The sequence below is a fragment of the Lathyrus oleraceus genome, chromosome 5, assembly GCF_024323335.1.
Source record: "Lathyrus oleraceus cultivar Zhongwan6 chromosome 5, CAAS_Psat_ZW6_1.0, whole genome shotgun sequence".
Taxonomy (NCBI): Eukaryota; Viridiplantae; Streptophyta; class Magnoliopsida; order Fabales; family Fabaceae; genus Lathyrus; species Lathyrus oleraceus.
The window spans coordinates 90,348,945-90,369,271 of record NC_066583.1 but is presented as its reverse complement, the minus strand read 5'-3'; the positions used below and the strand labels follow the sequence as shown (position 1 = coordinate 90,369,271).

Here is a 20,327-nt window from a genome sequence, read left to right as displayed (position 1 = left end):
TATAACAAAAAAATTGCATTTTACACTGAGGTGCCAATCCAATTGGCGTCTCCTTTGTAAAAATACACATGAGCGCCAATTGGATTGGCTATGGCACATGCCCTAGCCAATCCAATTGGCGTCTCCATTCAAACTTTAAGAGGAGTCGCCTATTGAATTAACGTTTTCTCCTAAAAGTGGGGTGGGATAGTTTGAGAATTTTTGTTTGAAACCAGAGGTATTTTGAAAATTTCCTTAAAAAATTGAGTTATTTTGGTAAAAAATTCATCATTCAACCATGACACGGACATTATTCTTTCATTTTAAAATTATATTAATAAATTTTTATTAGATGGGCATTAACTTTAATCTCTGTAAAATAATTTGTGATGATTGAAAAAAAACCTTTTCAATTGAAAGTGCATAATTAATCTTCTTCCAAAATTTTAGTATAAATATGTTTAGTGTAACTTGTGGATGTTAAATCTCGTCACTGTTTGGTGAGTATTAGCATTAGCATCCATGTTTCTCACCGCTTGATTTAATTTTAATTTGATTTAATTTAATTTCCTCTTTTCATTTGGCATTTTTCTCATTTCTCACCTTTCACGTTTAGGTTCCCGCGAAATTCCGAATCTCCTATTTTCAGATCGCCGGAAAATCTCAAACTCAACGGTACTTCTCACTCTCAATTTTCATTTCACACTTCACTTCAATTATTCATAGCTCTGAAAAATGTTCGATTAGCTTAGAACTACGTCTTCCAATAGTTCTTGAAACGGTGTTTGGGTTTTTGGCTAGTCTAGGGTTTCAAATTTTTCTCGGTAAATTGCAAGTGTTTTTCGATGATACTGTGCTTATTCACTTAGAAATAACATTATCATGTTTTTCTTCTCTAATTGCTTTGTTGGCTCAGTAGAGAATTGTGTGTATTTTATATACATGATGTATTGCATAAGATGCATTTTAGGCATTCGATAAGATATGAATTTATTAGGTTTCATTGTGTTTCATTCGATAACTTTCCTCTTTTAGTTCATTATAATGATGACTGTTTACACGTCCGAGGGTTTAGTTGACAGAATTAACACTGTTTCTTTTTTCTCTTTTGTACATCAGTATTTATCTCTTTGTAGCAGAAAATGAGTAGCTTGGTTGAGAGGCTTCGAGTAAGATCAGAACGCAAGCCAGTGTATAATATTGATGAGTCAGATGATGATGATTTTTTGCTTAAGAAACCCGGGACAAGCCAGGAAAAGTTTGAGAGGATAGTCAGAAGTGATGCAGTATGATACTCAGTTTCCCTTTCTGTTTTAATGATTTATTTTGAGTTTGTTATACTTATTTTTCTTGAATCTTGCTTAGGTATTTGTGTTAATTGCATTGCTCAGTGCTCAATATGGTGATGGATAATTACAATTTTTCTGTGACACAATTAACTTGTATACTTTTTTGAGTCTTTGAGCTGTTCCCGTCTATAGGAATTTAAAGATGCGAATATTTCTGACCTGCTATTCACAGGTAAAAGAACCCTCAAGGCCATGTGGAACTTTGATCCTTTGAGTTGAGCGGCAGAAATGACTAGAAGTAACTAATAAGCACATGCCTCTATGGATGTAGTTAATATTAGAAAAAGAGGAAAACAGTAAAATATTTTTGTTTAACATTATTCATGGGATTAGAACACTCAAGCAGTCAAGTAAGCTCAACATTAACATTTCATAGTAAAAATTAAACATTGGTGTTTCACCTTCAATTTGCAAACCTTAAAGGCTTTGTTTGAGAGTTTGTAGGGAAAGAGAGGGGAGGGATTTGAAAAAAGAGAAGGATGAAGTGAAAAGAATTGAGGGATTTAGGTGAAGAGGGTTTAATTTTATTCATAATACAAAAATCTCCTAGTTCGAGGGAATAAAAATTGTATTGGAGGAGGCTTTTTGAGGGCTTAGTTAAAATCTTCAATTATAATCTATGTTGTAATAATCTGAAAATTAAAAATATATTGATGATAAACATTTATTTATCATTCTATACAAATCGTTCTTTTAAAAAATGTTAAATATTTCTCAATTTTTTCTTCAAATTTCCTTCTCCCAAAGCCCTCCCTTCTCATCCTCTCCTAACTCGCAAACCAAGCCTAACTTTCTTGCTCCGAGAAGTCCGAAAGTCTCGTATATTATTCTCAAGATTTTACCACTTTTAACATTACCGTTAGCAAGTTAAATTCCTAGACTGTTTGGTTTTAACAGTTATCAATATTATGCTGAAGGAGCTAGATGCATCTCTGCCTCATTGATGGGGCAGTGCCTCAATTGGAAAGAGGTTCTGCTCCTTTCTAGCTTATTGACTTTGCCCTATGTGTGCTTCTGATTTCACCGTTCCCAGCATGTTTTACTGTGTAAGTTTAACCCATTCCGAGAGTTGACATGGAATAGTCTTCTTAGCTTCTTTTTAGTAATCTGGTAGTAATAGCTATTTAAGAATCCAGAAGTTTCTTTGTTGGATGCTAGAGGATGCTGGCAAACCTTATTTACTTGATGATATATTTTTCTTGTTTATTCTGAATTTTTGTTTTGTTTCTATGATGAAAATGTATCTGAGATAATAGAGTTATTTTTGTTACGCACATATTGTTAGGCATTTTTTCCCATGTATAATGGCAGTTTTGTTTGGTAAACCAATGAATTTTATCACACGAGAGATTCCTACCCTCTGTACCTTATTCTAGACAACATCAAACAATGTAAATCAGCAGACCCAAAAAACCACCATAACAAATTTCCCCATGAGCCAACTTGTACGGGACCCAAGACATATATGGAATAAACCATATGGCATTGTTTGATGTAGTTGGCATCCTTGCATATATTTGGCGTCCTTGCTCTATACCAGTAAATTTGTGTACTCGTTTTTCCTCACTTCATTTTTTGATCTTTCTATCTTTTTAAATAGAAAGAGGATTTATGTCAAGCCTGTGGTGAAAGTGAAGGTCTCCTGAGTTGTGAAACTTGCACCTATGCTTACCATTCTAGGTGTTTACTTCCACCACTTAAAGGTCCTGCTCCTGACAGCTGGAGGTGCCCTGAATGTGTGAGTGTTATGTTTTTAAAACAATACATATAAAAGACTTTGGCTTGAGTGACAGCTGTATTTTAAATTTTTGATATGTTTTGCAGGTTAGCCCCCTTACTGATATTGATAAGATATTAGACTGTGAGATGCGTCCTACTCAAGACAGTGATGGTGATGGCGAGGGCGATGGCGACGGTGACACCACGAAATCTGGGTCAAAGCAAATTTTTGTTAAACAATACCTTGTTAAGTGGAAGGGACTATCTTATCTGCACTGTGCATGGTAAATTTGTTGGAACTCATCCTTTAATGTGTTCCGTCTTTCCATAGTGTTGTCTATTAGACCTTCTTCAATTCTCATTATGTATTAATTTCCAATCCTCATTTTTCCCATTTACTTATGTTTCATTTTAGTTTTTATTTTTCAACTTTATCATTTTCATTGTTTTTTTTTTAATTTTAACTTTTTACTTTGGACTTTATTTTTTATTTAAATTTTATTGTCTAAATCTTTTTATTTTATTTTAGGTATTTCCAATTTACCTGCAACTTTTTTTTTCTGCTCTTTAGGGTGCCAGAGAAAGAGTTTCTGAATGCTTTTAAGAACCATCCTCCAATGCTCATTTTTTCCAACTACTTATGTTTCACTTTAGTTTTTAATTTTCAACATTATCATTATCATTTTTTCATTTGCTTTTGGATGACTTTATATTTTATTTATATTTTCAATTTACCTGCAACTTTTTTTTCTTTCCTTTAGGGTGCCAGAGAAAGAGTTTCTGAAAGCTTTTAAGAATCATCCTCGTCTGAAGACCAAAGTGAACAACTTCCACCGTCAAATGTCATCCGCCAATACTTCAGATGAAGACTTTGTTGCCATCCGTCCTGAATGGACTACAGTTGATCGAATAATTGCTTTCAGGTTCAACTGTCTGGCGATTTACTTTCCTTCTTCCCTACATGCAAAATAAAATAAGACGATTCAGTTCCTGTTATCTGGATAAATTCTTTAATTGGAGTATTTTGAAAATACCAGCATTTGAGTGATGAAATGTTTCTCAGGATTTGGGGTAGTGTAGGAGTCTTAGGTCAGGTCAGGTCAGGTCAAAACTATCATTCTTGATTTTAGGTTGACATCAGGTGTAAGCATTGGTGACACTTGCACCATTTGATAATATTTTGGGAAATACAAAACTTAGCAGTTCAACCGGTCAATGATGAGATATTATATTGATAAACACATCCTAAAATACAGCTAACCAAGACATTTTTAGGTAAGCAGTCTAATAACGGATGCTTACTTACATTTTGAAATACTGACATATTGTTCGTTAAAATGAGTTGTATGGTGAAGTATTAAACAATTCTCAAACTGTATGAAATTGTAGACTTGAGCCATTTCATTAGATCTTTCAATTCAACTGGATTGATAAAATTTGTCAATAAAAAATGGAGTGGTGTGAAGTATCCAATAGTCTAAATAACAATGTGCTTTAAAATGGAGTGGTATAAAGTATCAACTTAGTGTGGTTGGTTCTTGTAACAATGAAGTTTCTTTGATTGGTTGTAAAGTACCGCTATAGGCCCTCATTGATGCTTGTGATATGCCCTTACCATTCAACCCCGTTGTATATTAACCATATACTTATATTTTATATAGCATATTGTTGCTATTGTACATTAAACTGGATAAAGGTTGTTATGAACTATCATAATTTTTGAATAGGGAATCTGTAGACTTGATTGGATTGATGAATTTACCATTTATAAAATTTATTATAAGGTATAAATAAGACTAACATATTGTAAGTTAGTTCTCTCATGGTCTGTGTGTGCGTGTTTAGCTCTGTTTTTCTTCTAGTCTTCTCCACTCATGTTGTGATCAATCATATTTGGTTGTGCAATCCAATGGCTTAGAAAGCTTTTTTAATTGGTTTGTGCTAATTTTTCCAATAACAATGTTGACAAATGCATGCATTTCATGGAAGTTGTTTTTTTGAATGGTACAGGGGTGATAGCGATGAGAGGGAATATCTGGTGAAGTGGAAAGAGCTTCCATATGATGAATGTTATTGGGAATCTGAGTCTGATATTTCAGCATTTCAGCCGGAAATAGAAAGATTCAATAAATTTCGTTCTAGATCGAGCAAACTTGCTTCCATTAAGCAAAAAAGCCGTGTTAACGATGACACTGAATTGAAGAAACAGCAGAAAGAATTTCAACAGTATGAACATAGCCCCAAGTTTCTTTCAGGAGGTATTTTTTTTGTTTGTTTTGTTTATGCTCATCTTTTTCAGATTTAGATGATCTAGATGCCTGATTTCATTTTCACGTTGGTGAAGGTTCTCTACACCCATATCAGCTTGAAGGCTTGAACTTCTTACGATTCTCTTGGTCCAAGCAAACACATGTTATACTTGCTGATGAGATGGGACTTGGTACTTAGTTCTGTTTTCTCTCTCTTATTCTTTATCTATTTATTTATCTATTTATTCCCTGGGTTTTGGGCAGGTAAAATCTTTAGGGGTTGGTAGGATATTCCATTCCCAAGAAAAAAGCATACCACAACCAACAATGTGGGCTTATTGATTAGCTATTCAATCAAAGTATTGTTACAAGCAGAACCAACCATATTGAGTTGATACTTTATACCAAATTGTCATAGTTGGACTGGAGATCAAACCGGTGAGACCTATGGATCATGTTCAATCGGTTCAACTATGGCTGAGCTGGATGCCTAATAAATAAATATACAAAAAACTGGTTGAACCATGATTCAGCGTTCGACCCGGTTCTGAGGCACTAATAATCAACCATGGTTAAACCAACTACTGATTTGGAGTTTCTAGAGAATTACATTATTGCACCATAATGACTTAGTTTTACACCTGCAGGAAAAACTATTCAGAGTATCGCTTTCTTAGCATCCCTTTTTGAAGAGGGTGTCTCTAAACACCCACATCTGGTGGTTGCTCCACTTTCAACGCTGCGAAACTGGGAACGTGAATTTGCAACATGGGCCCCTCAGATGAATGTTGTATGTATATGGGGATTGTAAGTAATATTTCATTTTGGTAGTTACTCTTTTAATTGTATGTTCGTTTTTGCAGATTATGTATGTTGGATCTGCCCAAGCTCGTAGTGTTATCAGAGAATATGAATTTTACTTTCCCAAGAAAATGAAGAAGTTAAAGAAAAAGAAATCTGGTCAGATAGTTAGCGAAAGTAAGCATGACAGAATAAAATTTGATGTCCTTTTGACATCATATGAGATGATCAACTTGGATACAACATCATTAAAACCTATAAAATGGGAGTGCATGGTAAGACATGCTTACAATTATATTAATAGACGAACAGTATTAGCTTTCCAGTTACCACTATTACTTCTATTCACATTTCTGGTTTTTCCACTATGCTGATAGTCTACATCTACATGTATATGTAGATAGTCGATGAAGGTCACCGCCTCAAAAATAAGGATTCAAAATTATTTTCTTCTTTGAAGCAATATTTTACCAGACATCGTGTGCTCTTGACCGGAACTCCTCTTCAGGTTCACTTTCAATATATGTCATAGTGGTTTAGTGCAAAATTATGTCCTGATTTTATATTATTGGCTAATTGAACCGGGTTTTTGTTTTGTTGTTTGTGTTTGCTGGCTGATTGCTGTCTTGACAGATTATGTTGTGGTTTGTGAATACTAACTAATTCCAACATTTCCATTTGTTTTTTCTAAATTTGGGTCATTCAATTTTGGTGCATCTCTGATTTTAAATGGCCCATAAATGTCTGTAATAAGACATTAAAGCATGTATTTATGTTTTTTTAATATATCCAACTGGTCTTTTTTAACCATGAATGCCATTCAAGATTTGTTGTTGGGTTAACAGGGATATTGTCACACGTATATATGTGTAGATTAGTTAAGCTAAAGCTAAAGTAGTTTTGCACACATACTATCATATCATTATTATGTCACTACTAGTATAGGTGAACACACCTTCATTTATGAATCAACAATTAAACTAATTAGGTTAACTGAAAGTCAATTCCACTATCATTAAAAAGCTCAAATTTTTCTTAGCATTAGTCATTGCTAAAAGAATATTTTAAGTTAGATAATGATATCAAATGGAGATTAAATATACTTTGTGCGAGTCTCACTTGCGAAGTTATGGATTGTATATCTGCATGTCTACCGCAACGGAGTTGAACAATTTTGCATTTTTGATTACTTTATTGTTATAAATATGGATCTACAACTCTATTCATCAGTCTCATCTAAATATATCGGTCTTTTAAATTTCTAATTTAAATTTAGTTATTTACATATATGCTAACTTGTATGTTACACTTCACACCTAATAATAAACACACTTTTAACTTAAAGAATGGCTGCATATATTGAATTTATCTGTTGGGAGAGGAAATGTACTAATGATAGCTTGTCCTCTGCGTTACAGAACAACTTGGACGAGCTTTTTATGCTTATGCATTTCCTTGATGCTGGAAAGGTTAGTGTGAGGAATGCAATATGAGATGAAGCATGCTTTTAAGTTACTAGATAATTTGCTCATCATTATCACAAGTATCTTATTGACTTTATATTTGACTTCTGTCAGTTTGGAAGTTTAGAGGAATTCCAAGAAGAATTCAGGGATATCAATCAAGAGGAACAGATTTCAAGGCTTCATAAAATGCTGGCACCACATCTTCTGCGAAGTATGCATTACAATCTTGAATAACTAGTAAACATTAAAGGAACTCTTGGTTATTTTATTCTAATGAAAGGGTTCGACTTTTATAGGAGAGAGAGAGAGAGTACACATAGTCAACCTCTTAAATCAAGGAGTGTTATACTGTAATACAAATAAAACGAAATAAAAACAGAATCAATTGCTATCCAGAAATAATAAATACTAAAACTTTTCAACAACTATCTGCTTGGTTCAACGGAGAGAAGGGAAGGGGAGGGTTTGTAAAATGCTTTGGGCTTGGTTAGGTGAGGGGATGAGTTAAAATTACATTTTTCACCCTCTGTGCTGGGTTGAGGTGATAAGATCATTAGCCACAGTAATGTGATGTTTACAGGACAAAGCAAGATAGATGAACAAAAATAGGGATAGGGGATCATATGATCAGTAGCAATAGGGTCAATAATCCAGGTATCCCCAAACCTAGTTCCGGAATCATTAAAAGATGAGAGAGCAAAGTTCGTTGTAGTCAGTGAGAGAAAGAGTGTCATAGATCTTACAAACACAAGATAGAATACCCACAAGATGAAGGTTCTAATATAGAGTAGGAGACCCCAAGAGTCCCCCTTGAAACTAACAGGACTGTCAAGCTCGATCCCACAACAGTGTTGAGCTTAACTTTTTCTTTCTTCTACTTTTTGAGTTATTTTTGAACTTACTGATTTATGGTTATGGGTATGAACTTATGAATTTGTTGTTGTGGTTATGAACGAATGAATTTATGTATGTGTGGTTATTATGAACTTGGTTTGAGAATGAGTATTGCTGGATAGCAGATTCATTTTTTTTTAATTCTCTGCAGGAGTGAAGAAAGATGTCATGAAGGAACTACCTCCTAAAAAGGAACTTATTCTACGAGTTGATTTGAGCAGCAAACAGAAAGAATATTATAAGGCAATTTTGACCCGTAATTATCAGATATTAACTCGCCGTGGCGGTGCACAGGCAAGATTTATGACTTATTGAAATGACATTTTGGTTTATTTTAATCTCGGCATCATAAGTTTAAATCCAAATTATCTTATTATTATAATAGTGTCTTATGTTTTTGAATCAGATTTCTCTTATCAATGTTGTTATGGAACTGCGTAAGCTCTGTTGTCATGCTTACATGTTAGAAGGAGTTGAGCCAGATATTGACGATCCAAAAGAAGCATTCAAGTAAGCTCTCATGCCAGTTTTTGGACTGACATTGTTTTTGTTACTCTGTAAAAATACTGGGTCCTCTACTCCGGGGCTAATTTTTGTTTCCGGTTGTCCTATTGAAAATTGTTAGCCATTACTAGTTGTAAAAAATGAAAGATTTGATTATCATTTTAAAATGCATTATTATGGTAAAGATTGTCAAAGTCAAGAGTTTAGGTAAACTTTGACTCATAAACTAGTAAGGGTTACGGGTGTATCTAATGTAAAAGATAATATTTAAGAAGTTACAATTCCATAGATATTTAGAATATAATCACACTAATACGAATGCTCAAACCATACATAACTCCATTATAACCCAATTTCCTAAAGCAAAAACATTTCACAAAACAAGAGCTAATTCCGTCAAATTTCCACCACTCTCAGACATTTTGTGACTCACTCAGCAGCAGCAAATAACTATCACATAGTTCAAATGAAAACCAACACAGTTGAGTTGTCAATCCAAGATAGCAGCCGAACCCAAAACTTTATAGTGGGACAGGGCATGTCGGCATGAGTGTATGGCCACTATTCTAATTATTTTTTCACACTCATACACACACCATAGGTCTAAAACAATGCATAAAAGTTAAAGTTAATAAACAATAAAAGCCAAAGAAAATAACAAGTTTTAGCATCTCTGACTTAAAGTAAACTACACATCTCGATTAAATGTTCTCTTCGATAGGATTCTTCAAAGTTCAAGTCTTTATCACTTCCACTACTACTATAGTTTTAGTCTGTGTTGGGGACATAAAACAAAACACAGAAAAGGGGAAGAAACAGGTGTCAAGAGAGTTTTAAATGTATTTTGCTTCGTAAAAAAAGTTTGTCAGTTATGTAAAAAATGAGTTCAACAGTCAGTCTATCAGTTTTGTTGACTTGGACTCGTAAATTCAGCCAATTTCTTAAGTTGACTCACTATTTTGACAACCATGGCCGTGGTGTACGTTTCATTGACACGATTCCTTTTGTTTTGTATGTGACAGACAATTGTTGGAATCATCAGGGAAGTTGCACTTGCTGGACAAGATGATGGTGAAGCTTAAAGAGCAAGGACATAGAGTTCTTATATACACCCAATTTCAGCACATGCTTGATTTGCTTGAAGATTATTGCTCTTACAAGGTATTTATATGAGGTTCTGTTTTTATCAACCAAAGTTTTGAAATTGATTGTTTCAGTGTGATATACATTCTGTTTTACTATTCTTTCTCTTGGTTGTTAAAAAAAATAGAGATGGCAGTATGAAAGGATAGATGGCAAGGTTGGTGGAGCTGAAAGACAGATACGGATAGATCGTTTTAATGCCAAAAATTCTTCAAGATTTTGCTTTCTTCTTTCTACCAGAGCTGGGGGTTTGGGGATAAACCTTGCAACTGCTGACACAGTTGTTATATATGACAGGTGAAATTATTTTTCTTTTTCATCTAGAAAAATATTACAGTGGAAACATATATCCAGAGTTTGACGTGAAACAAGTTTTACTGTCATAAGTTTTTTCTACTGACAAGACAAATGGAAATAACTGGTATAGTAATTTTTTGGTGTCTGGCTATTCACTGTCACTATTCTATTATATATGACTGATTGTCGTGTGGAGAACTTTTTACCGTGTTTTTCTTTTTTAGCTTTATTTGTTATGCACGTGAATTGTGTGACTAAGTTAGCTTTGTAGTGTCTTACTTAAGTATGACAAGGTCAAGGTTGAGGGTTTCTTGCTGGCTTCTAGCTAACTTATAAGCACGGTGGATTGCTCTGTTTAGAAAGTTTCGTGGGGACTTTGATCAGAGATATCAATCAGGTTGTCTTGATTTTTAGTATTTCACATGTAAGATTGGTTGGATGGCCTGTGAACTTTTTAGTTTAGTATTTGTTGGTGAATTTTGAAAGATGCCATCAAATGCGTACTTTAAAATCATGTCCAGCAAGGAAATGTAACTTTAAGAGAATAAGATCTCTTCCACAAGATTTTCTCCGCCCATCAAATGTGTACTTGCACAAATTGTAGTTCAGCCTTGCCGTTGCGAGTAAAGGCTACACCCCGTTGTCTGCTACTTTAAATGTCTCATGTCATGCCTCATTTTGATTCTTCTCAGTTGTTTTGGGAGTCTATCACTTGGACATCATATCTTAAGCTTTTGGTTCCAACTCAATTCCACAAAAGCGGCTCAAAAGGTGATGATTGCCTGTATAGGTTCTATTTAGGTCATATCACTAAGTAATGTAGGAGCTGAGTTTTTTTCCAATATATATTCTGACTGTAATCGTCAATTAGATAGATATAGGATATTTATTATATCCCTATAATCAAGGCATCCCTTTATATAAATTTATAATCTTTTAAGTTTTTATATTGGACCTAACTCATCCTTATAAAACCGGTTTGTAAGGTTAGAAGCGTCTCTCTTTATACACTCTAAATAGGCCTTGTCTTTAATCTCTATGGGACTTGGATTTTTCCCAATACACCCCCTCACACCCATCATTATTTGGCTTGCTGGGTGGATATAAAATGGTAGGTGGACTGAATCGGCAGGCTCTGATACCAATTGGGTATTCATATTGAGCCTAACTCATCCTCGATTCCTTACAAAACCGACTTGTAAGGTGAATGGTGCTCTCTTTATAAACTCTAATCAGGCCTTATCTTTAATCTATGTGGGACTTAGGGTTTTATCCAATATAATCCTATTGTTATTTATTATTTATTAGGTTGAGGTTAATATCTTAGCATTCAGAATCATACTCATGTGTATTCTCACTAACATTTTAGCTGTTTTGTAGTTAAACATTTTGACTGTTTCGTAGTTAAACATTTCAACTGTTTTGTAGTTAAACAATGGGGGTCCTCATTAGTCATTTTAGTTCTTTTCTTCTGCTGACAATCCATATGTTGTAAGATTAAGCTTCTATTTTAATGTTATTTTCTGTCTAATTTAATTTAATTTTTCATTGATCAATGCCATTCTGTAGTGATTGGAATCCTCATGCTGACTTGCAAGCAATGGCTAGAGCTCATCGACTTGGACAAACTAACAAGGTTTGCGTTTTTCAGATATGAAGTTGATGATTATTGTTGTTTGCTTTGAAGGTTATAATGGTTTTGGTGTTGCAGGTGTTGATTTATAGGCTTGTAACAAGAGGAACGATTGAAGAAAGGATGATGCAAATGACTAAGAAGAAAATGGTGTTAGAACACCTTGTTGTAGGAAGGCTAAAGGCACAAAATATCAACCAGGTAAATACTTGTTTATCCAACGTGAAGGTTTATGTTGTGAAAGCTGATAGAAGTTAGCAGTTTCATTGTTAAGACCACATTATTAATGATTTGTTGGGAGATACCTCGTCATCTTTTTCTTCAGTTTTTTGACGTACTAATGACTAAGATTAAAGAAACCAGGAGGCAAATGGATATTTTCTAGCAGTTTTTTATTGGACATAGGATTATCAGAAATATATTCATTTTTAATTTTTGTTCTGTCGACATTGTTGGCAATGGTATTCACTGTTCATTTCCTTGTTTATGCTACCCTATTAGAATAGCTAACTTGGTGGTTTACACTCATACATATTTGTGCTGGGAATATACACACAAATTGATTTTATTTCCAACCGAAGCTAGAAGTACGGAGATCAAGCTCCTTACTAGCAGAGGCACCCCTCTGTAAAGTCTAAATGGTGGGAAAAAGGAAACAAAATACAGGGAACTTGTGCAGAAGAATACAGTATTCCCTCTGTAAAGACTAAATGGTGGGAAAAAGGAAACAAAATACCGGGAAATTGTGCAGAAGAATATAGTATTCAAGCCCACCCAAAACCTTTTCAACTTATTCAATTCTTGCCTCCATCTGCGAGATTCTTTCTTCCCCTTTAATTCTTACACATTACCAATTTTTTTCCTTTTCCCACACTTCTTGTGCATTGGCATAGACAAAATTGTTACGGCCTTATACAGTTCAAATCCCCTATTGCCCCTTACAACTCTCCTCAAATAGTAACTTCATAAGGCCTGTCATAGAGAAGAGATTGGTTGGCATCACCTCACTTATAATTCTATTTGGATCTTTAATTTGTAGCCTCCATTATCAACAGTTTTTGGAGGATATCTTTAACTCCCAATAGTTGTGAATTTGTAATTCATTTGTGTTGGGGTTTTTGACATTTTTCATTCATAAATTAGGATAAGGCATATCATATGCTCCTAGAAAAGATGATAAAAGAAGTCAGGGTGAAGATAAATGTACATCAGCAAAGTAAAGCACTCCATTCTTCATATAAGTCAATTCTTAAGTGCAATTATTGGCTGAACTGCAGAAACAGGACGAGGAAAACACCAGGCATTGCCTTCGAACACACCAAACACCCCACTTAAAAGTGTCCTTAGAATATAGAACAACCTTCAAAATTGGAAACTACAGTATAAAAGAATAAACAAATTAGGTTCCTCATGGTCCAATGTGTTCTTAATGCGTCCTTGAGGGTCACCGTATTTATCCTCTCCCCCTTTTAAAAAATTTCTGACATGTCCAAGTTGCAAAATCTTATTTATTTTGTTTGTAGTTATTGAGTCCGGGGAGCACATGCTATTTTTGAAAGAGATTAATATTTCCTAAAATATTAAAGCCAAACGTGGATTAGGAGTATCAAGTATGTAGTAACAAATTGAGTATAGTATTGCTAAGAGATTTGATGGTAGCTTTGACTGTCAATTGTGCTTAGGAAGAGCTGGATGACATTATACGGTATGGCTCAAAGGAGTTATTTGCAGACGAGAACGATGAAGCAGGAAAATCCCGTCAAATCCATTATGATGCAGCTGCTATTGATAGGTAATCAAACACTCTAAAAACATGAAATAGGAATATGCTTGGGAATTTTATCTGACATATTTTTTCACAATAGGTTGCTGGACCGTGACCAAGTTGTAGATGAAGATACTACTTTGGATGATGAAGAGGAAGATGGATTTCTGAAGGCCTTTAAGGTTGATTTATCATATAATCATGCATACACATTTTTGTGCTGTTAATGTTTATTCTAATTTGATTCATCCACATTCTGGTTTGTTGTGAATTGAGGTTCGGTTGATTTCTATCATTTTATAGCCATACATACATATGGACACTTGTTGCAAACTAAAGAGAATCGGTTCCCCAATGTACAACTGCTTTAGTCTCTTTTCTGCGTGTTAACAAAATAAATTTATAGAGAACATGAGAGAAGAGAAAGAACAAAAGGAGGCTAGGGTTTGAATATAAATTATTGAATAATGACTGGATACTAAAAACTAAATGTTAATCCCTATTTATAGGGATTAACATAATTAAACCTTTACATCAATCCCTATTTATAGGGATTAACATAATTAAACCTTTACATTTATCTTTTGGAGAATCTTGAGAATGCTAAAACAATCATCCAATGATATCAGAACTTCAACCTATAAAAAATGTTGAACCACATCGAGAAAATGAGCTAAACACAATATGACAAGCCAACTGTAATAGTAAATTTGTTAGCCTTTTTTGATAATCTAATGATCTTGCAATAGCAAGGAAAGGGGCATCGCTTTTTGTTGTTCTACCAGTGAAAAGAAGAAAACCCAGTCAAGTTTGATTTTTTTTGTTGTTGAAACGAGTAGCAATGTAGCGCTGGAAAATCACAAACTAACCGTAACTCAAAATCTACAAACACTGAAGAAGAATCACATCAAAAAATAAAAACTATTATTTCATTTCCAAACTTTTGGAAATTCAGCAGCGAAATTGTAACGAGACAGTTCAACGGGGATTGAAGTAGGCTCCGATACCATGTTAACAACATGAATTTGTTAACTGAATTATGACTTGATACAAAAGACTAAATATTAATCCCTAAGATACTAAAATTTAGTCTCAATAAATAATTAAGAACAAGTTATAATAATAAGTAATATAAAATAGTCTTAAGAGATACTCTAAGATACTAAAATTTAATATAAAACATACTTTATTTTCTAATATTCTAACACTGCATAAGAAGTTCAATTGTCACTCATATTTTTGGATTAATTTGTTTAGTTGTGAAAGCATTGCTATGTCATTTCACTGATCAAGACTATTTAACTTTACCGTGCATATACCATGGTCTTTTTCTTTTATTTTTTTATGCTTTTTGATTGATTGAGTGGTTTATATGATATAGGTTGCAAATTTTGAGTACGTTGATGAGGCTGAGGCTGCAGCAGAAGCTGCAGCAGAGGAGGCAGCACAAAAAAGAGCAATGGAAACCGTAAACAGTTCAGAAAGAACACATTATTGGGAAGAGTTGTTAAAAGACAAGTTTCAAGAGCATAAAGTTGAGGAGTTTAATGCTTTGGGCAAAGGGAAGCGAAACCGCAAATTGGTATGTGATGATGTTTTTGTACCATTTTCCTGTGTCAAGTTGCAAGAAAAGATTATTGGCTAATGCTGTCGTTTATGAGGGTAGATTATATTCCACAGTGACAATTCATATTTTGTTTACTCTAATTTTGCTTACTACCTTTTTATTTATGGAATAAGGAACTTGTTCCTTTCCTATCAAAATATGACATATGCTAATAATTTATATAACTACATATTGAAATCTAGGATTTTAGTACTTGTAAGTCCTTTTTTTGTGCATATCAGGGGGTGTTTATACAATTTGAGAGTTTTTTTCCCTTTAAGGTTGCTCTGTTGTAACTTTTCAATGTGTTTTTGTTAAGGTAGTATCTATTATTTCCTGTTTTCACAGATGGTTTCTGTTGAGGAGGACGACCTTGCTGGTCTGGAAGATGTAAGCTCCGACGAAGACGACAATTATGAAGCAGAACTTACTGACGGTGATTCAAATTCCACTGGAACTACTTCTAGTAGAAGGCCATATAAGAAAAAAGCACGCAGTATGTAGTTATTTAATAACTTTGGTTTTTTTTATGCGACATGATGGATCTAGCCTAGATTATATGGCCTTGACTGTGATGTAAATATTCCTTCAAATTTATTAGCAGCGGATAACGCAGAGCCACTTCCTCTGATGGAAGGTGAAGGAAAAGCATTTAGAGTACTTGGTTTTAATCAAAATCAAAGGGCTGCCTTTGTGCAAATTTTGATGAGGTTATTTTCTATTTTATCTTTGTATTGAGTTGAAGAAAGGGCTTTGCTTGGCAACATCTGCTGTTTATCTAACTGTGTTATATTACAGGTTTGGGGTTGGTGATTTTGATTGGAAGGAGTTTAGTTCCCGCATGAAGCAGAAGACTTATGAAGAAATCAAAGAGTATAGACAAGATTTTTTTTAATCTGTTACCATATTTGTGATGCTTTATATAATTTTAACTGTTTATTTGAAACACATGTTTGCTGGAATTTATTGACTTGGTTTTCTCTGGGAGGAAAGGGAATAGGATTTGATGATGGCCATACTGCTCTGCTGTGCATTCTTCTTAGATGGTGAAAGTAGAGAGAAAAGGGAAACTGAAAACATTTATAGTCCCAAGTATGTAGCTCAGCAACAGAATGTGTATATTGGGGCAAAATCTAGGGAAAGGGTAAAGTTGGATACAACAGTGCGACTGACTGACTGACTGACTGTCTGAGAGTTGTACACCTGTCAAGGAGCCTAAAACATTACAATACCAAGCATTTAGACTTAAAACAAAGAAATTGTCATTTTCATGTAATTCTCATCATAAACCGACTTAAAATGTGAGGATTCCCCCCACTTATGAACATATGTTCAGGGCACATCGGACATTATGTGGCCTGAACATATGTTTATAGGTGGGGGTAATCCTCACCTTACAAGCTGGTTTGTAGGTTGAGTTAGACCTAAACCACAATTCTAAGATGTTATATATATATATATAAACTTTGTTTAATTTAGTCATTTTACATACTATTACTATCTTATAGTTTGTACCAATACCTTAAAACCTTCTTTGTGAGTGAGTTTGATTGATATGTATCTATATTTTCACAGTTATGGAACCCTTTTCTTGTCTCACATTGCTGAAGATATAACTGATTCCTCTACATTCACAGGTGGCAGATCCTAATTGCTACTCTATTTTCTCTCATTTTCCTTTTTTTAATCTTTTAGCTTCCTAATTGTTTTTTATTTTTAATTTACATGTAGATGGTGTTCCGAAAGAAGGACTCCGAATCCAAGATGTACTCGTTAGGATTGCAGTCCTGCTCTTGTTAAGGGACAAAGTAAGCCCTGAATGAATTTTCTGTTTTTAACTGCTTGTTATTAGTCTCTATTATTAAATCGTTTTTAATCCTCTGCGCCTCCTTGGTGCGACATGTTTGGGAGAAGTCTCAGAAAGGAATTCTGGGTAAACACTGTTGTAATTTGTAAAAATGGTTATTTAGTAACCACTAGCCTGCTTAACCACTTGAGTAGTTTAGAGTTGCCTCTGTTATTTTTGAAGTTGAATTTGGTTTAGCTGAATGAAGTGTTTCTTGCCCTTGGGATGTGAACTTTCAGGTGAGGTTTGCATCGGAATATCCTCGAACTCCACTGTTTTCAGATGACATCTTATTACGTTATCCGGGTTTGAAGGGTGTAAGGAAGTGGAAGGAGGAGCATGATCTTTTGCTACTGCGTGCTGTGTTAAAGTATGAATTTTGATAGTTATCTTCTGTTTTCTTCAATAATGCAACAAGATTATCTTCTAACTACATGATTTTTAGCCATTTTTTTATTTTTTTATTTTCATTATTAACCAAGTCTATATTAAAACATAAGAGTCTATTATACATATCTAACTTTGTTTTGGATCTGTGATAACCAGTTATGGATGTTTTGTAGCTTGTGGATTATTTGTTGATACATTCTTTTAACATAACTCTTTCCTATGCAAGGCATGGGTATGGAAGGTGGCAAGCTATTGTAGATGATAAGGATCTGAAGATTCAGGAGATCATCTGCCAGGAGTTGAATCTTCCCGTTATAAATTTACCAGGACCAGGACAAGTTGGCTCTCATGTACAAAATGGTGCGAATTTGGCAAATGCAGAAATACCCAGCAATGAATCCAGGGAAAATGGTGGAAGTGACATAGCAGCTGATGGTGCACAGGGTTCAAGTGATGCTAGGAATCAACCACAGCTATATCAAGACTCGTCCATGATATATCATTTTAGAGACATGCAAAGAAGACAGGTTGAGTTTGTAAAGAAGAGGGTTCTTCTTTTGGAAAAGGGGCTCAATGCTGAGTACCAGAAAGAATACTTTGTAAGTGTATCAACATTTTGTCAGAAGTCGATCATAGCATTATCATGAGTCTGCTTGTTAGGTGTTTTCATTCAATTGAACTGCTTATAGTTTGAGAGTGCTATGATTTAGTTTTGTACTGAGAATGAGAGATGAGGCAAAACAAACATGGTTATTATATATCCCCCCTTTATACGTAAGTAATGCGGGAAATGAAATTTATTGGTAAATGCAAGAAATAGATAGGAGTGATTTCTGTATGGGTTCGTATCCTTAGCCATAGTTATGATTGCTTGCGCTTTCATCATGTGTAGATTTTACAGACGGCACATCATACAATATTACGATGCATTTGTCTGTAGAAAGGTTGTGCTCGATTAACTTGTGGACTGACATTTATTCCTCATGAATTTTGTTTTTAGGGTGATCCAAAAGCTGGTGAAGTAACCAATGAAGAACTTAGAAGTGAACTCAAGTCTACCAGTGTTCCAAGTTATAAACCAGTGGATACTAATACCCAAATGATCGATCAATTGCCACAAGTAGAAACCATAGGTATGATTCTATCATTGCTAATCAGATACTGTTTTTTCCTAGATCAGACAACAGCAGTTGCCTGGTTTGCAATCAGATAATGGAAGAAGTCTTGCATACTCCCAAGAGAATTTCACCTAGACAATTAGAACTTAACGTGACACAAAATTTGAATGTGGGCTGTCAAGCCTAATCCAAATTAAAATCTGGACTGTTGTCAGGTGCAAAATTATTCCCCTGATTATGCAAGAACCTCTCCATTTATTGTGTCAACGTCGTCAGCATTTCTGTTCTTTTTGTGCTGTTTCCCCCTTTTATTATTGCCGAAACAGAACCTTTGAAAATGGGTAAAGAAAGTACCATAATACTTGTCATGCTTCCACTTTGCAGCTCCAGAAGATGTTTCAGTTGCTTGTGATAGTGATCCAAATCGATTGGAGTTAGTTCGACTTTACAACGAGGTAAAGTATTAATGCATAATTGTACCCTTCATAAGCTGTTTATTGGAGATTTATTCATCATCTTATTCAATAAAAGGAGAGGTGATGGAAAATTAGCATTCTACCCGAGTATTTGTGTTAACAATCATTCCTCTGTATTAGCAGATGTGCAAGGTAGTTGAGGAAAACCCCATGGATTTAGTTCAAGCTTCATTGGCAGGAGAACCGGCAGAGGTCAATGCAGTGAAGAAGTTGGCACCACTAGAAACCATCAGTGAAAATATCAACAGAACCCTAACACCCACAGTACCAGAAACTCCGATATTAAATTCAGACAACAGATCGGAGGCTCCCCCTCAAAATGACTGCAAACTTGATTCTTCAGCAGCAGATGGCAAGCCTCAAGACATGGTAATAGAATGTGATCCTATAAAAGAAAGCTGCTCAAGCCTCTTAAATGAGAAAAAGGAAAGTAATACTGAGATGGATGAAAGTCATGCTGAGTTGAATGAGAATTCTGATGCTGGAGTCATTGTATTGGATGAGTAAACGCCATCATCTAGCTGACAGATATTTGTTGTACTATGTATGATGTATTGTATCATATGAATCTCAATCGACACTTTCTAACTCGTCAAAAGTGAAGTAGATTAAAGCACACGTTTTGCTTTTGAAACGGAGTTCAAGTTAAACCCCTTGCAAGAATCCAAAAGAGAAGGTCTTTGTATTTTAAGAATTGAGTATGGTCAATTGTATACTTTACTACGCTGTAGCACCTTGAGCCTTGATTACTAATGTTCTATTCAAGTGCGAGCAGATGACTGATAGAATTTGGATGTTTTAAGATTACTGCAACCTGTTCAGTTTTCACGTGTAACAGCCACTTTCTTTTTTATGATTATCAATTCATCATATACTAATTATGAACGACTAATATTTCTATCCTTACCAAAATGATATGGTACATAAAATAGATACTTTAGTTTTTTAATCATTTGATTTAGAGTTCTTTCTCTGCTTGGCGCATATAGAAATACGTATGTTGGTAGTTGTTAATTTCTTTAATCAAAATACTCCAATGTATAAGATTAATGGAATGACATAGGGTACCTAAAAAGGTAAATGGTATCTAAT

The 20,327-nt window shown here is 34.5% G+C and overlaps 1 protein-coding gene across 2 annotated transcripts; it reads left to right on the top strand.

The window, feature by feature from the left end:
* The first annotated feature begins 505 nt into the window (after positions 1–505).
* On the top strand, positions 506–20,127 carry LOC127087766 (CHD3-type chromatin-remodeling factor PICKLE). Of its 2 annotated transcripts, none has more exons than XM_051028699.1 (31): positions 506–654; positions 1,099–1,265; positions 2,929–3,066; positions 3,153–3,331; positions 3,809–3,970; positions 5,058–5,305; positions 5,392–5,487; positions 5,944–6,086; positions 6,160–6,372; positions 6,498–6,605; positions 7,516–7,566; positions 7,675–7,774; positions 8,609–8,751; positions 8,864–8,967; positions 9,984–10,122; positions 10,232–10,401; positions 11,971–12,037; positions 12,113–12,235; positions 13,717–13,826; positions 13,900–13,981; positions 15,181–15,381; positions 15,754–15,901; positions 16,010–16,115; positions 16,204–16,278; positions 16,981–17,042; positions 17,137–17,213; positions 17,491–17,621; positions 17,868–18,240; positions 18,642–18,774; positions 19,144–19,214; positions 19,359–20,127. In XM_051028699.1, the coding sequence occupies exons 2-31, from the start codon at positions 1,122–1,124 to the stop codon at positions 19,740–19,742; spliced, it is 4,281 nt and encodes a 1,426-aa protein (XP_050884656.1). In that variant the 5' UTR covers positions 506–654; positions 1,099–1,121; the 3' UTR covers positions 19,743–20,127. The 2 variants fall into 2 exon arrangements, with proteins under 2 accessions (XP_050884656.1, XP_050884655.1); XM_051028698.1 differs by having other exon boundaries at positions 16,007–16,115.
* Positions 20,128–20,327: the final 200 nt, after the last annotated feature.

Bases quoted from the DNA above. Each gene is read 5' to 3' on its own strand.
- LOC127087766 (XM_051028698.1), top strand. From the start codon at position 1,122: ATGAGTAGCTTGGTTGAGAGGCTTCGAGTAAGATCAGAACGCAAGCCA. The intron at 15,902-16,006 runs GTATGTAGTTAT...CAAATTTATTAG, and splicing joins ATATAAGAAAAAAGCACGCA to CAGCGGATAACGCAGAGCCA. The intron at 16,116-16,203 runs GTTATTTTCTAT...GTTATATTACAG, and splicing joins TTTGTGCAAATTTTGATGAG to GTTTGGGGTTGGTGATTTTG.